This window comes from Polyergus mexicanus, unplaced genomic scaffold (assembly GCF_030449975.1).
Source record: "Polyergus mexicanus isolate NDT 795.1 unplaced genomic scaffold, iyPolMexi1.0 SCAF_9, whole genome shotgun sequence".
Taxonomy (NCBI): Eukaryota; Metazoa; Arthropoda; class Insecta; order Hymenoptera; family Formicidae; genus Polyergus; species Polyergus mexicanus.
The window spans coordinates 1,689,735-1,705,454 of record NW_027223329.1 but is presented as its reverse complement, the minus strand read 5'-3'; the positions used below and the strand labels follow the sequence as shown (position 1 = coordinate 1,705,454).

Here is a 15,720-nt window from a genome sequence, read left to right as displayed (position 1 = left end):
TCGAACGCGGACGAGACCGAGGAACGTTTCGGCAAATGTCGCACGTAGTAGTATCGGCCGGAAGCGAGCGAGCCGTTGATTTGACAAGACGTAAATTCGATTGCTCGAGCAATTTCGACGGATGCGTAAAGATTCTGCGGGAAACGCGTCTTCGTTCGCGCCCGAATCCTATCCCTCATGATTTCCTACCGGGTGTTCTAAATATCTCGAAGCAGCGAAACAAACGCGAAGAAGGAGAATAAAAATTCTAATCGGTCCTTCCATTTTTCCCGCGCAAATGTTTTATCATCATCGTGAACGAGCAGATGGTTCGAAGGATCTATTCGAATGGATTTGTATACAGCTTCCTAAAATATAAATATCAACACAATGTATAATAATATATAATAATATATTCTTATATCCGTTAAGATGCGATACCTGATAAGAGAATATAAATTTTCGATTACGTTCAAAAATCTATTCATCGGAGTATAGCGTTTGACTGATTAGGATAACAAAATCTCTGTCTTATTGATGTCTTGGTTTATAAAATGCTATTTTATTCAACTAGTAGATCTTTCAATGCAATCGTAGAATTTTTTTTTCATATCGAGTTTTTCAGCAAGAAAAGACGATGTCGCGCAATTGGTTATCAATTAGAGAATTTTTTAAGTTTTGAAAATTTTTTTATTTTATACCTAATCGTGTAACATTGTATTTACGTGTGTTTCTTATTGAAAAGCTTCTAAAAGTAAATATTTTTATAAATATATATATTTTTGGTGAATATTTTTCTCTATGAAGCAACGTCCACTATTGGATATCTGACGTCGTTATTTTAGGGACTGTGATTGGTTGATATCCTCGCGTATATTTCGCGTATATGACTATGCCAACTATATAAATACATCGTATATGGATTAGCCTTTAGTCGCGGAGGGCGTTACTGTCTCTTGCCGACTCCTTTTCGTTTTCTATTCTTGCGGACGTCGTTGCTGTTTGAGAAAATCAGTCAAGATGGGTCGTATGCACTCACATGGGTAACGATATGTTTATTTCGTCGCTAAAATTGTTTATTCGCGACATTGTTCTTTCGAATTTTGTTGCGATACGAAAATTTTGACGGCACCATCGCGCCGAAACGAGGTACACGTTTTCGCGACCATGTGTTTGTAACTTCATCTTTCATCTTTTGCGCTTAAGTAAATCTTTATTCTTCGATTTATCAGTTATATATAATCATCGAACATTTTAGTAATTTCAATTTTTCGAGGCAATGTAGCTCGTTTAAACTAAGTATACCAGTTTTTAGAGTACGTAAGCTTTCATACGTGTGTATGTATGTAATACAGTTTCAATATATGTATTGTATATGTATAAATACTGTATTATGGCATCAATTTATTCGACAGCATAAGACTTGAAAAATTGCATTTTCTTTATTAAATAAGTACACACATATTGATTTTAGATTAAATTAAATTGATCATGCATTATGTTGTATACATACACACACACACACATACACATATTTGTGTATAAACTATATTTTATAAATGTCATGAGGGAGAGAGAGAGAGAAAGAAGGAAAATGTGATAAACATTCTCTATCTCTTTGTTCATTTTTCTAAAACAGACTTATGAGAGAAATCTCATTTCTAATATTTTTATATTAATATTACAGATATCTATAAAAAAAATACTATTATAACATAACTATGTTAAAAATATGTGCTAAATTAAATTAAAGCTAATGCATTTATCATTTCTTTTTTTCTTTTTTTTTTTTAGAAAGGGTATATCCCAGTCTGCGCTTCCTTATCGCCGAAGTGTGCCAACTTGGTTGAAATTGACACCAGAAGACTGCAAGGAACTTATTTATAAACTAGCAAAGAAAGGGCACACGCCGTCTCAAATTGGTAATATTAATAATATATTTATATTATTTAATAATATATATGTATCTTATTAATTTTACGAGATTAATACATGTGAAAGCAAACTGTTTAAGGGATCTTGAATTGGATCTCTTTAGAAAGACGAGTTTGCAAGAATATATTGTAATTTAGTGGTGTTTGATCTGAATATGATAATTTGTCATTTCATGATAGGTGCTATTAGACACTTATATATTATTGAAATGAAATTATTATGAAATTAAATCATTAAAATAAAAATAATTTGTGTTGCATGTTTATAGGTGTTATACTTCGTGACTCGCATGGTGTGGCCCAAGTACGCTTCCGTACAGGAAACAAGATCCTGCGCATTGTGAAAAGCATTGGCTTGGCCCCAGATCTGCCGGAAGATTTATATTATCTGATCAAAAAGGCAGTCGCTGTTCGTAAACACTTGGAGCGTAATCGTAAAGATAAGGACAGTAAATTCCGTTTGATTCTCGTCGAATCGAGAATTCACAGGCTAGCACGTTACTACAAAGCAAAAGGATCTTTGCCGCCGAATTGGAAATATGAAAGTTCGACGGCCAGTGCTCTCGTAGCCTAATCTTTATTGTATTTACTATATGCTTAAATAAATCTTTGGAAACACTGACCTGCTTTCCTATAATTCGTAAGTGTTAATATTATATTTATATATAAGATTATGACACAAGAAATATAAAATAAAGTTGATACAGTATTAATTAAATTACAAAAAAAAAATTCCGATTGCTTTAGAAGTATGGTCGATTATATAAGGCGTCAAATTTTAACAAATTGCCAATTTATTTTTTACAATGTCTGCTTTATAATTAAGCAGGAGTTGTATAAAAAATATATTTGTATTAAATCATGACAATCATGAATTTCTTTGTCAATTGAAAATAGCGCATATAATGATAAATGTTTAATTAATATATTTTAATGCATATTTTTCTAACAATGAGAGAAAAAAATGTCAAAATTTTATCTATATTATTAAAGCAACATTGCGAAGAAATTCTTGAGTATTTCATATTTAAAAAAGACAATATATGGTATTTTTCGCGCTATCGATTTTTGTACCAAATAAGAGAAGATAAATTATAACGAAATGGAATATATATTTTATTAACAAGATCGATTACAATGTGATCACCTTGCTAAAAATAGACGAACTAAAAAAAATTAAGATTTTTTTTATATTATCTTATATATATATATATATATTTCTTAAAGTTCAAAATCAGAGCTTGGTTTTATATTTAAGTTAATTTATATACAATATATATGCATTTATTTTAATACTTTCTCGCGCGCGAAGGATAAAGCAAATTAATTCTCTTCTTAATTATGCTACATATATACACAAACAAATTTCGAATTCTTTTATCTTAATTTATTGATTTTTAAAGCTTACAACAGCGACAGTCTCGAATTAATATTTATTTGATGCGGCTATCATCGGATCTATTTTTATCGAAACGATAAAAGTAGATGCATTTTTTAATTGATGAAATGGACACGGACATATATTCCCGCATTCCTGAGCTGCTGGACAAAGAGAGCGAGAGTGATTCCTCAGATTCGTCTTGATGATCTTACATTTTTCGCGAGTCCAGCTTCGAGTAAGAATTAAATTTATTAGTTGTCATCGTATGCACCCTCATGTAGTACCACAAATTCGCAGCATGGTCGAAAATAGAGAAACAGAGAGAAGTGGGCATGGCGAAGAAGTGATAGTGTGCCCGCAGGAACCAATATTGGGACCCTTCGTGGAATATAAATCCGCTGTCCATGTCATATACATAAAATGCGTAATGTAATTGGTTTATCATTAAAATATAATTTTTACAAAAATTTTCAAAGATTTTTTTAGATAAAAGTTTATTATAATTATATAATTATTGTTTTTTTTTATTTTTACTTGTTTATTAAGATTATTTTGCTATAATTTTTAGATATATATTTATGAATTAAGCGTTTCTCGAACATTGCTCTTTGTTAACTTTTCGCGCCTGTATAAGTTTTAATTATTTATGTATTTCAAACACTTATATATATTGTTTTCTTGCAGCTTTACTCTCCACGCATATCCATTCCCTTCCTCATCGCTAAACCGCTTGTCGCCTCCGGCCCTGCCGGGAGTTTGCTAAGGATGGAGGCGGCGGGAAAAAGACGAAGACAGAGATAAGGAGAGGCGAGGTCCGGACAGAAGACATCGAGGGACAGTTCAGTGGCCCCTCCTCCTCTGCCCTTCTTCGCGCCGCGCCTTATAGCAAAGGCCACCAGCTCCTTGTCCTATTTTTGACGTCATCAGCAGTGAAGGTAGACAGCAGGGGGTGGCACGCGCGCATGCGCGCACAGTTCACGGAGATGGTGAACGTCCTGCCTGACTCTCACTCGCGGCGGTGCGAGGTCTGCTGCGGCGGTCCACCACGGTGGCGGCGGAGCAGTGAACGGCGATACGTCGCGTGAAAAGAAGGTTCTCGGATATGGCCGAATAAAGGCGCGCATCGCGTTTAATTGCGATCGTGCGAAAAATCAGCGGGTGCGCGTAGCCGCCATCGCCGCAAGGATCATCCGGAGCTGTCGTTTGCCATTGCCGATGATAGTGTCCGCCGAGTGTCGTCGAGTATTTCGGACGACGGATTGCCACACACGGCCGCGTCAACGCGACTTTCGCCGATTATGGATAGGAGAGAGCGCAGTGACGAGCAACGCGAGTGCCTATCTCGAGTTTATTTGTGAACCATATTGAAAGCAACGAAAGAAGAGACAATCGCGGTTCCGTGCCGTGTTCACCAGGTGCTGTCACTCTAGAGGTACGTAGAAGAATCCACGGAATCGCGCGCTATTCGAGAAACGTGCGCAACATATGGGGATTGACAACATAGAGAAAGGGAGTTCTGACGGGGACGCGGCGACCTCGCTGCAGCGCGGGGGTGGTATCCCCCCAGCGGAATGTGATCGCGATTTTGGCGTAGATATAAAACATATAATAAATATAGAAATATATTTAGCAGATATTGGAGATATAAGATTATATATATATATATATATATATATAAAGTAAAAATATATATATGTATAAATAATATATATCGCACAATGAAATGTGGATAAAACTTCGACGACAGTGGACATCATCGAACTCACTGCAAGCGAGCGCGACATTTACTTATGTGCAATACATTCTTGCTAAAAGACGCGAAGAAGGAGAACGATTAGGAGGCGAACGAGCAAGCGACGTGAAAGTGAGTTTTGTTCGTGCACTGCTTGAACGCTGATACTGTTGGCGAAGTCATCTACGAACCAGTCGCAAATAGGGTCTTCTTCGGCTTGTATCAATCACAGCTGCTCGCACGCTCGCAGACTGCAACAATGGATTGCATTTTTTTTTTCTTTTTCTTACATGTACGAAGATTTGACTTAATGCTATGTTTGCGAAAATACCGGAGATCTCTGTCTCTCTCTCGCAATTCGTTACGAGCTCCGAGCTTGTCGGTCGGGAAAGCGGCCTCGCTGACTTTTCGCGAGCGTGAGCCGCGAAATTTCTGCCGTTGGTATCGTTTTCGTGCGAGAGCGTAGCGTTTCGCGGGCCGCGACCGCGATGCGATGTCGTAACATTTTCCCCCTCACCGCGTTCTTGTGCTCGCCTTTTCTCTTTCGGTAATCGTGCTGCATGAGACGACGCTCGAGAGAGAGCCCTGGGCGACGAGCGTTATTGGTCCTAAATTCTAATACACACATTACGAGACATAAAGTTGCTTAATATTCTAGATCTAATAGTTTGTAGAATGTAGGTCCGTAAACATTAGCTAAAATTAACGACTGTAATTAATGTCTTAATACCTAATTTCGTCCTTATAGAAATGAAAAGCAGAAACAATTAAATATATGTTTTAATGTTTTTGAGAGGCGAAAGATCCGGTCCTGGGGGAATCCCGCAGCGAGCGGGATCGCGAAAACGGGTATCGGCAGGGAAGGAAACCGGTATAATTTTGCTGAGATCACGCATTTGGATGGACCAATAATCATATCTCGTGTTTCCCCGCAAATGAGCAAAACGCGAAAAAATTAGCTTCAAATTTTTATTTTTTTTTTCGCGCAGTTATACCCCACGCAGAAATTAAAAGTAGATCGAAAGTACACATATAACCCACCGAAATTAATCTCGTCGACTCTATACCGGTTTCGAGTTTCGCGTCGCGCCACGTCGATGATTGCGAGATTGACTTTCGCGCAAGCTGCGCTCGCTCGCTTCCGCGGCACAACGGATTCCTTGCTTTCTATCGAACGCCAAGAAACACACCAGCTCTAAACGCGCTAGAACCCGCCTTCACGCTCGACGTATCCCTCGGTCGCTGGATGTTTACCCTGTTGGCGGCACCACGGACCATGTCTACAATTTCTTTTCTCGTTCGGCCCCGGCTATATAGGCCAAGGAAACAAGGCGGTGAACGCACGTTTGGAGCAACCGCTCGTTTTTATTGATTCGTCCAATTCACATTTGTTGGCGTCAATAATGAAGGGTTGGATTTGCGACTGAAAGCACCGAACCGCTCCGATTAATGACGTTATGATCCTCAAAAGTTCCAACTCGCGTATAAAAATATATTTCCAGTCAAAAATGTTAAATCATAATTTTAATTTAATCGAATCTATATTAAGACAGAGAATTTGTCTTCTTTCTATATAATATTATTAGAGATGCTCAGATATATTTCCTATGCTATTTGTAGATACATATTAGAAAGAAGATTGGACGAAAGGATTATATGTTTATGTTTCGTATGGAGTACTGATAATCGAAACATCGAGGATTTGAGAAATTCATGGCCGACCATGCCGAATATTAGAAACTGTTCGTGTCATCGTTCATCAACGGACTATTAAAACACCAAGAGAATCTCATTATACGAATGAATGGTTCATGGGTTTTCCCCGCAGGAGTCTCGCAAGAAAGTATAGTCACGGATGGTCGGACGCTGCTTTTCACTGTACGACGACGAAAAGAAGAAACGAATCTCCTTGATCGGCAATTTCGATAAGTTTATTGCTACGCAAATTAAACGACGATATCGGCGGATCCTATCGACGAAAGTTTCGCAGATTTATGGCGCGCGATAATCGTAAAGAGGAATAATCGTCACGTTTTAGCATCGCGGCATGCGGATTCTAATAATTGCGATTTATCGTCCTCGCATTCTCGCTTAATTCTCGCTTTCGCTTAATTGTAGTTTTGTTGTGTTTTAAATGCATAAGAGAGTATTTCACGATGGCCCCGCCACGGGGTTATCTCCGCAAAGGGTGTGTGCGTAAATGCTTGACCGTTGCGCCGCGCGGCCGAGTATAACCAGTTCCCTTCCACTGCTTGAAATCTCGCTGTTGCACTCATCGAAGTCACTTGGCGAGTTGACTGAGACTGCGAAAGAGTAAGGAGGGAGAGAGAAAGAGAAAGGAGCGCGAAAACGATACGGGCATGAGCGAGAGAGAGAGAATGAGCGAATGTGTGAACGAGTAGGTAGTGCGTGGTAGAATGGCGAATGAAAGATAGAAGAAGAGGCGGACGGGCGGGTGTAAGAAGAAATGTGAACAGGACTTATCGAAGAAAATAACAGGGTGGATAGGTGCATTAGTGACAAAGACTTCATTTCTTTTTGCTTGGAATTGAAGAAGTGATTATAGAAAAGATGACATGTTTGGCAAAGCACGAAAGAAACGATTAAGGAAACTAGCCTTTAACTAGATGTTAAATAGCGGGGGCAGAGAAAGCGTGTCGTCTATGGGTGACAGAAAATGAATAGATACGTAAAGACTAAAGTTACAAATGAGAAAGCGAATAGAGAAATGAAAAAGAAATGTACAATATATACTTGATAAAATAGTAGAAGATAAGAAGCTTAATAAAGATAAGAGATATATTTATGATAGCACTGAAAAATGAAAGAAATCATAATAAAAATCAAAGATATGGAAATTTATAAAGAGAATAAATCCGCAACAAAGATGAAGAGATGCTTGAAGATTGCAGTTAAAAAATTAAGGAAACTGAAAAGAAACAACAGAATCGATAAAATTGATAGAAGTAAAAAATCTCTTAAAAGAAGACATATTCATGATATCATCTGCAACAAAGACAGAGAGGCATGTGAAGACAGAAGTTGAAAAGTAAAGAGAATCGCGAAGAGACAAAAGAGAATGAGAGAGAGAGAGAGAGAGAGACATAGTAAAATATTCATCGAGAAAAGAGGAGAGAGGCAAAAAGGAGAGAAAGAGCGTGCGAATGTTATGTGTGTCTGTATGGTATGTATTCGCGACTACAAACACCAGACCGAAGAGAGTGAGTTACACCGTGGATCTCTCGTATAAAAGGTGGGGGTCTTTCTCGGTGTATACTCCAGCCAGGCCATGCTAGACGCCGTCGCTGGTCGTATACAACAGCCTTCGCATTCTTCGAAGAAGTGAAAGCAGTTTCAGGGAAATTCTGGTGGCGGCCGGGCGTTCGTTCGCCACGGGCAAGAATCGGTCGTGTGACGTTTCTTTCGCTTGCGCCGCATAGCAGTTATCGCGACACAGTGTGACCTGCAGACCCGATCTCGGGAAGGTCCCTTTTTTTTTTCTTTTCATCAGTATAGGCGATCGAATAAAATCTCATTATGAAATCTCTTCCTAAGGAGACATATGTGTACATGTGTGTATAAGCGCGAAACAGATGGCGAGCTCGGACGAAACTCTGTGCTCCGCGGTGAGATAATGGACAAGCGTCATGAGGCACCTACTACGTGGAGAACGTTGCGAAATCATCGTCAAAGGAGAATAGAAAAGCGCTACTCATGAGTCAGAGATTTCGTGAGTTCTATTCTCTCTCCGGGAATACATCTTCAATTCTTTCTCCGAGTATGTAAGGAAGAGCATCTTGCTCTCTTTTGTAAATGACAGTGGGAGTTTCGCCGTCACCGTCGCCGCTAAGAACGTTCGGTTGTTACATAAATGTTGCATCATTACGCCAATTATTTCTTCTTATCTTCGATATTGCTGCAAGAAACATCTACCTTCTAGAATTCTGGTACTCTCTCGCGGAGAATGATTATCCGAGTGACCGATAATAAAAATCCATTCGTTTAGAATACAGTATGAGATGGACAATCTGAATAACTTTCTCTAAATTTGAAGTCGTGAGAAAACATTATGGAAATAATTTGTATAATTTTAAGGAGATAAATTTTGATATAGACATTTTATATGTATTTGTTAAAAGTCTTGCTAGATAGCGTCAGTATTTGGAAAATATATCTTTTTAATTTTTACATTATTGTTAAAACTCTTGTCTCGACTAGCAGGACTAGCTTATTAGCAAAGGCGAATCAATTAATGTGATTCTTAAAATCAGAATCATTAGAGAGCAATTAGAGTTCTTATTAATGTAATTTAAACAACTAGTTAACTTTTCGACTAACACTTTTCTTCTCCAGCGACATTCGCTACTTTTTATTTCCTTGCGGGTTGAGTGTTCGCGTTGATATTTTTTTTCTTCCGCTACTTTTTTATCATACGTCCTTTCCCGATGAGACATCGACCGATCGTCGCCTTGGTATCGTGAAATTCCACAGGTTTGTGAGCCAGGTGATCGGAATTCGATCTCGCGACATCACGACGGCGATGGCGCTTTCGGGGATTTAACACGGAGACATCGATGCGTGCCGCAACTACTTAAACGATATTACGGTACCCGCGGACGCACCTCGAACCATACGAGGCTCTGTTTCGGTACGCGTTGAATGCTTCGAAGTAACGATTAAATAGCGGTACACACGGTATTGATTTACATCGTGGAATAACGTCCAGGCAGTGCGAGACAAGTCTCAATCGTACACGTTTCATCGGCGGGAATATGTCAGAAATAATCCGCGGTATCTAGATGTGTATGCGAGGTATAGTTAAGTTACTCTTTATTATTATCATTTATTGTGAAGAAAGCAAACGGAAATTTAAGCAGAATAAATTAGAATCGAAGAGCTCATTTTCAAAGCATTTCAAGTTGTTATCTTTAAATACTGGACATTTTATTAGAGAAAGTTACCAAGCTCTGCTAGAAACAATGTATATAAAGTCTTTATAAAAAATATTTTTTCTTTCCAAATATGCATTTGTGAATGAGCTCTTCGATTTAGTTTAGGCTTTAATACGCAATAAAAATATAGTACAGAATATATAGATTGTATATATATATATATATATATATATATATATATATATATATATATATATATATATATATATCTTGCATGACAACGTGGAGAACTGAATCGCGTGTGATACTGACAAATCTCTTTCGAGAATATTACCGTTTATTTTTTCCTTATCGATATACATATACAGCTTTAAATAAGACATCTTGCGCGAAAGAGTAGTCGCGTGAAAGCTAATTCGGATGCCAGCCGATACCGATGCGTTTAATAACAACACTTTCACGAAGCTCATGGTAAATCAAGCGTACTACGCCACCTGCGCTATCGTTCCATTAAATCTGTTTTGTCCGCTCTCGCATAAATTTGTTTTCTTTATTCGAGGGAGTGGCAAGCTCGTTTCCCGATTTTTCCGAGGAAAAGGCCTACGGCGATATAATTTCCGATATTAATTAGGACGAAGAAAACGTACATGGTATCTCGTAAATCGGACACATTCTCTTAATTGCTTGAAATCAAGAATCACTGATGTCAAAACCGTCGATTTTGCAATGTCTTACAAAATCAAAAATCGATATTAATGAGAATTCTTTTAATGTGAGCAACTGTCAATCAAGGGTAAAAAAAAACGAACAATTTTTGACACTGCCTGTAGACATTGCTTATGTAGCGAGACCAGCATGAAAGCTTAATTTTTTCGATTTTTATTACAAATAGAAAAAAAATACACAACAACTCTTATATATTTAATATGTTTTACATATATTCTCAAATACAGGATATATTCAAATGAAGGATAAATGATATATGATGATGTGTATTTTTTATAAGAATGTATAAGAAAGATGCACCGTGTGTATTATGTATATGTGCGTGCGTGCGTTACTTGAGAATATTATCTTCCTCCTTTCGAAATATATTGTAAATACTGCGGTAAAATATATGCAGGTCCGTTACGGAAGGATGAATGCTGGAGAAAATAGTGAAATAGCGTGTGTACTTTGAGATTCTGCGAAGATCAGTTGAAATGACATCACGTCGCGAAGCCGGATTTAAGTTTCCGCCCACCATGTGCGTGCTGCGGATTACGTTATGAGCAAGCCGCGCAAATGTGTGCCGTAAATCGCGCCGGCAATTTTTTTTCACCCTTGCCACTCGAAGAGCGCCTTGCGCTATCTGCGGCGAGAATGAGTTGGTAGAATAGCAAAATAGCCTGATATCCCATATTGAATTTTCAAGCGCTTAAGCTCGCTCAGGACATCGAGTCCTTTTTGGTTTACGCCGCTATCTTGCATCGCGTTAAACGTCTATCCTGTGGAATGCACCGCGACATTCGTTATGCAGATATAGTCACGCTTTCGCATAAAGCCTATCCCGTTTGTTTGCGAGAAAAATAAGAAAATTATGAGAGACACGATGTCACGAATAACGAGAGAAAGAAGTACTATACTTGTCGAATAATAATGATCCTTCTTTCTTTTCTTCAAGTATCAAAATTCCTCACCAATCTTTCATTTTTTAAACGCGTGTTAATTAATGATATGATAAAAAAAAACAAGATCCGATTGATAATAATATTTCTGTGAATAAAAGCAAGTGATTTATTTGTGTGCATTCAAAAGTAACAATGACTTCGATATATAATTATATACGACGATTTTCATTTTTCATCCATCTGTTGAGAAGTTTTCTTTTGAAATTCTTGATAAATTAGAACACAAATTTTTTCGATGTAAATGTTTTGAAGAAATTATGATAAAGATTGTTTTCTCTTTGTACCTGCTTTCAGATTGAATACCAGGTCACAAAATGGTATCGAGGCGGAAGATACTTTCGCGCTCGCGAGATAATCTCGTAGAATCGCAATATGAGGAACAAGATGAGGAGGATATATGGTATAACCTGGATAAATTGTATAAGGTAAATTCTCAATTAATACATAATAAATCTATAAATTTTTATGTAAAAATAAATAAAATCATGTTTAGCAACGTGATTTGCATATTAATGATTTGTCGATATGTTAAATGATTTTTTATATTTGTAGGATCATATACAAGAAGTCTTAGATAAATGGAATCAAATAGATGACGAAATTTGGGCGAAAGTCATCGTCTTCGAAAGAAGCAGACGGGTTGCGAAAGCGTATGCCAGAGCACCTGTTCTCACGATAAATGGCTCGAATGACGGATTTGATGGATTCAGGTATGTAATGCAAATTTAAAATACGAAATTATTTATTTTATATTTTATATGAATTTTGTAAAATAAATATGCATTTGAAATCGTTTCTCGAAAGTCAGAAATTTTATTGGCCTATATCAAATTATGGAATTCGAGGAGTTCATGAATAGTTGATGTAAATACTTTCTACTATTAAATTTTGCATAAAGATAAAGCAACATCACGAGGTATACACAAAAATCATACTTGAAATTATACGGATTATAATTCTGACATATTAATTTATAGGATAGGACTTTGTGGATTTGACAATCCCATGCGGGATCCGAAAACGGAGGAGGCCAAACGTCACATAAATCAAGGAGTTAAAATAAAAATGGACAAGCAAGGCAATATACTTATCAAAAGATTATGTAAGAATAACGTGTACGTCAAATCGACGAATCAAGAGGACAACGCAATTGGTCCGGAAATTATACGTAATTCGCAAGGCGCGCTCGAACACGAAAAACCCGGAAAGGTGAGAGATTAATGAATTTCACGATTTTTGAACATCCGTGTGTGTTGGATTTCCTTCGTGAAGTATTTATTTAGCGAAAGTTAAATCGAAATAGGTCAATCACTCGCGAGATGGGGTTTTAACTATCTACTTATTCCTCTCAATTAAAAAAAAATAAATTAAATAACAAGCATCGCGTTTTCCTCACGTTCTCATGTTGGTTTTATCACGATATTTATGAGAATACACGTTGATAGAGAAACCATCGCCTTTCTAATTAAAATTGCAAACTTCGAGCAACCGAACCGTATAATAAGAGGCGTTTAAATCTCTTTATCGTCAGGAAATCATATACCACACTCGGTACGAAAGGAGAGCGAGAAGTTCCGCCATTTAACACGATCCAAAGCAAACAGTCATTCTTCCTTATATAGATTAAAAATACCTATTCGCGTTCGTTTATTTCGCGTTTTTCTTTATCGATAATATGCTTTCATGTCTTTTTCTCTCGAAAAGTATTGATGCCATAAGGTGACGCAACTGCACTTTCCCCTTAATATCGCGGAACACTATATGACGCGTTGGACATTGTCGTTTCTTGTTCCAGTTGTTCGACATGAATAAATTCCAAACGAATCTGTCGCGAGAAACACTAAGGGCTTATCCGGACAGACGGCGATTGGAGATGCAATGTCTGAGCGCTATCATATTCGTAAGAACGGAAGCCGACTTACTTCAATGTCCCGTATGGGTACTCATTGTCAATGTAGTCGGACTGGACATGCTCAAATCAAAACTACCACCAGGTGAGAAAGCGTATATGATGTACATTAAACACTATATATAATTTTTGTAAATACAGAGTATTCACGAATAATATTCGATATTTTTGTAATCGAGTCCTATATTATAATCCCGCGTAAATTAAAATTAATTAAAAAATAATTATCATAGTTCTTCAATTTTTCAAGTAATATTTAAAAATTTTATTTTAAAGCAGATGTGTTAATCGGAGTGTTAACGTTTTCTCTGTTTTAATTCTCAATATATGATTATTGATATTGTGTAATTGCAGTTCTGGAAAAGAGCAAGAAAAAGGAGAGCTAAATATGGATATTCGTAATATACATTATTACTTTATGTTTTAGTTTTAGCACTACAAAGGCCGGTAGATATAAAGAATAGACCTAGAATACCAATCCCTGACGAAGATCCCTATAGCGTGGCCGGCGTGTCGTCGTCTATAGGTCCTAGCGAATTAATACCGGCGGACAGAGACTCGCGAGAGCAAATCTATATGCAATCGACGAGTTATCATCATCGACGCGCAGAGAGACCGCCGAAATTGCCTCCTCGGGAAAATCTCTACGGCCACGGTATCCCAAAGGTAAATATTAGAAATAAATAAATTTTAGGAAAATGTTAAAATTATTATGATGTTATATCATTTTTATGATTATTGTTTCAGCCTGATTATGACGATATAGAAGATGACTATAGCAGAGCGATAAAGCATCCTATAATGAACGAGGAAAAGCGAAGTAAACACGACGACAGGAAAAAATATGGTGAGGAATAATGTTTTGTACATGTTTACAAAAGATTTGATAGATAGTTATGTTAAAAATTATATTTCAAGTTTATATGTAAAAAATTTAAATTTTTTTTCCTAGAAAGAAATATTTATATTTTTATATATTCTATTTACAAAAAAAGACTGATTATATCATGAATCTGATCTCTTGTATGCATTTAGTTTATTAAGTTTCATATACAATAAATTGCGATTATTTATTATATGTTTCAGACGACCCATATTATTGCGGCTTACGAGCGCGTGTGCCCAATTTTGTTAAAATGGCGAGGAACGGTCATAGTAAGATGGGTCCACTGCCTCCTCGAGGACACTCCAGGACACAGCAGGCGCCGTCTTATGCGGGCGCCGCATATGCTAGTAGTCAATCCTCTCAGATATACGGGCATTTACCTGCCCATCGACCACCCATCATGTATCACGCTAGAAGTTTTGAAAGTGGACTTGGTAAGGAATAATTAATTAATAATCATTTCTGTTCTATGTTTAAATTCTAGAAATTAATAATTAATCTCATAAACTTTAGTTTTACTGTTACAATTAGAATTACAATTAGAGATTTTATTTTATTATCATGGGTTAATATATCTTTTTCTGATATAGTATATAAAAATATTAATATATATTAAAATTTTATATATTATATTTTAAAATAATATATAGATGTTCCTATATTTTGTACTTTTAAATTAATAGAAAATTTTTCTCTATATAGACAGCTAATTATTCTAATTACATATCGCTATATATTAGATTGCTTTATGATTACGTTTATCGGCAATAATTGTTACTACACTTCCAGATTCGGATAATAGGAACGAGTCACCGTATAACCACATATATGGAGGGTTACCGATCCCGACGAGAGGCGTAATACCTCCGACACCGCGTGCTATGTATATTGGAGAGTGGGATTAGATATAAGAAATATCTCGGCGTTTGTACTTATAAACTCTTTGTATATTGTTAATACACCATATAAATACTCATATTTTTATGCTAGCATCTATAAGTGTTTATTGTTTTACTCCTGCAAATAAAAATTGTCAAACTTAGGAGCATATGAATGAGGAAACAAACTGAACAATTATTAGAATTAGAAAACTGCAAGCATAAATTCGTATATCTTCATTATTTATAAAATAATTCTACTATAAAAGAGATCATCCAAAATTTAACGATAACTGCTATACTCTGTCTATCTAATTTACCTCTAATCCTACCATTTTTATCTAACCTATCGCTAATTTACTTCTCTAAAAATCTCTCGAAAGGGATTATATAGAATAAATATAGATCTGTACGACAGCTGCCATGCGGCAGATCTCATACCTGCTTCGAGCGCTACTT

General features: G+C 36.7%; 2 protein-coding genes across 3 annotated transcripts; both read left to right on the top strand.

Annotated features, from left to right (window-relative positions):
• Nucleotides 1–924: 924 nt before the first annotated feature.
• Nucleotides 925–2,535, top strand: Rps13 (ribosomal protein S13). Its single transcript, XM_070301244.1, has 3 exons — nucleotides 925–1,022; nucleotides 1,774–1,901; nucleotides 2,183–2,535. Exons 1-3 carry the CDS (start codon nucleotides 1,000–1,002, stop codon nucleotides 2,485–2,487), a joined length of 456 nt encoding a protein of 151 aa, XP_070157345.1. The 5' UTR covers nucleotides 925–999; the 3' UTR covers nucleotides 2,488–2,535.
• Nucleotides 2,536–3,334: 799 nt separating this feature from the next.
• On the top strand, nucleotides 3,335–15,373 carry Exp (expansion). Of its 2 annotated transcripts, none has more exons than XM_070301243.1 (10): nucleotides 3,335–3,723; nucleotides 3,979–4,726; nucleotides 11,883–12,013; nucleotides 12,141–12,298; nucleotides 12,566–12,797; nucleotides 13,384–13,582; nucleotides 13,925–14,163; nucleotides 14,245–14,344; nucleotides 14,584–14,817; nucleotides 15,186–15,373. In XM_070301243.1, exons 3-10 carry the CDS (start codon nucleotides 11,903–11,905, stop codon nucleotides 15,242–15,244), a joined length of 1,332 nt encoding a protein of 443 aa, XP_070157344.1. In that variant the 5' UTR covers nucleotides 3,335–3,723; nucleotides 3,979–4,726; nucleotides 11,883–11,902; the 3' UTR covers nucleotides 15,245–15,373. The 2 variants fall into 2 exon arrangements, with proteins under 2 accessions (XP_070157344.1, XP_070157343.1); XM_070301242.1 differs by having other exon boundaries at nucleotides 15,173–15,373.
• The last annotated feature ends 347 nt before the right edge of the window (nucleotides 15,374–15,720 follow it).

Bases quoted from the DNA above. Each gene is read 5' to 3' on its own strand.
- Rps13 (XM_070301244.1), top strand. From the start codon at position 1,000: ATGGGTCGTATGCACTCACATGG. The intron at 1,023-1,773 runs GTAACGATATGT...TTTTTTTTTTAG, and splicing joins GGTCGTATGCACTCACATGG to AAAGGGTATATCCCAGTCTG. The intron at 1,902-2,182 runs GTAATATTAATA...GCATGTTTATAG, and splicing joins GCACACGCCGTCTCAAATTG to GTGTTATACTTCGTGACTCG.
- Exp (XM_070301242.1), top strand. From the start codon at position 11,903: ATGGTATCGAGGCGGAAGATACTTTCGCGCTCGCGAGATAATCTCGTA. The intron at 12,299-12,565 runs GTATGTAATGCA...ATTAATTTATAG, and splicing joins GACGGATTTGATGGATTCAG to GATAGGACTTTGTGGATTTG. The intron at 13,583-13,924 runs GTGAGAAAGCGT...TTTATGTTTTAG, and splicing joins CAAATCAAAACTACCACCAG to TTTTAGCACTACAAAGGCCG.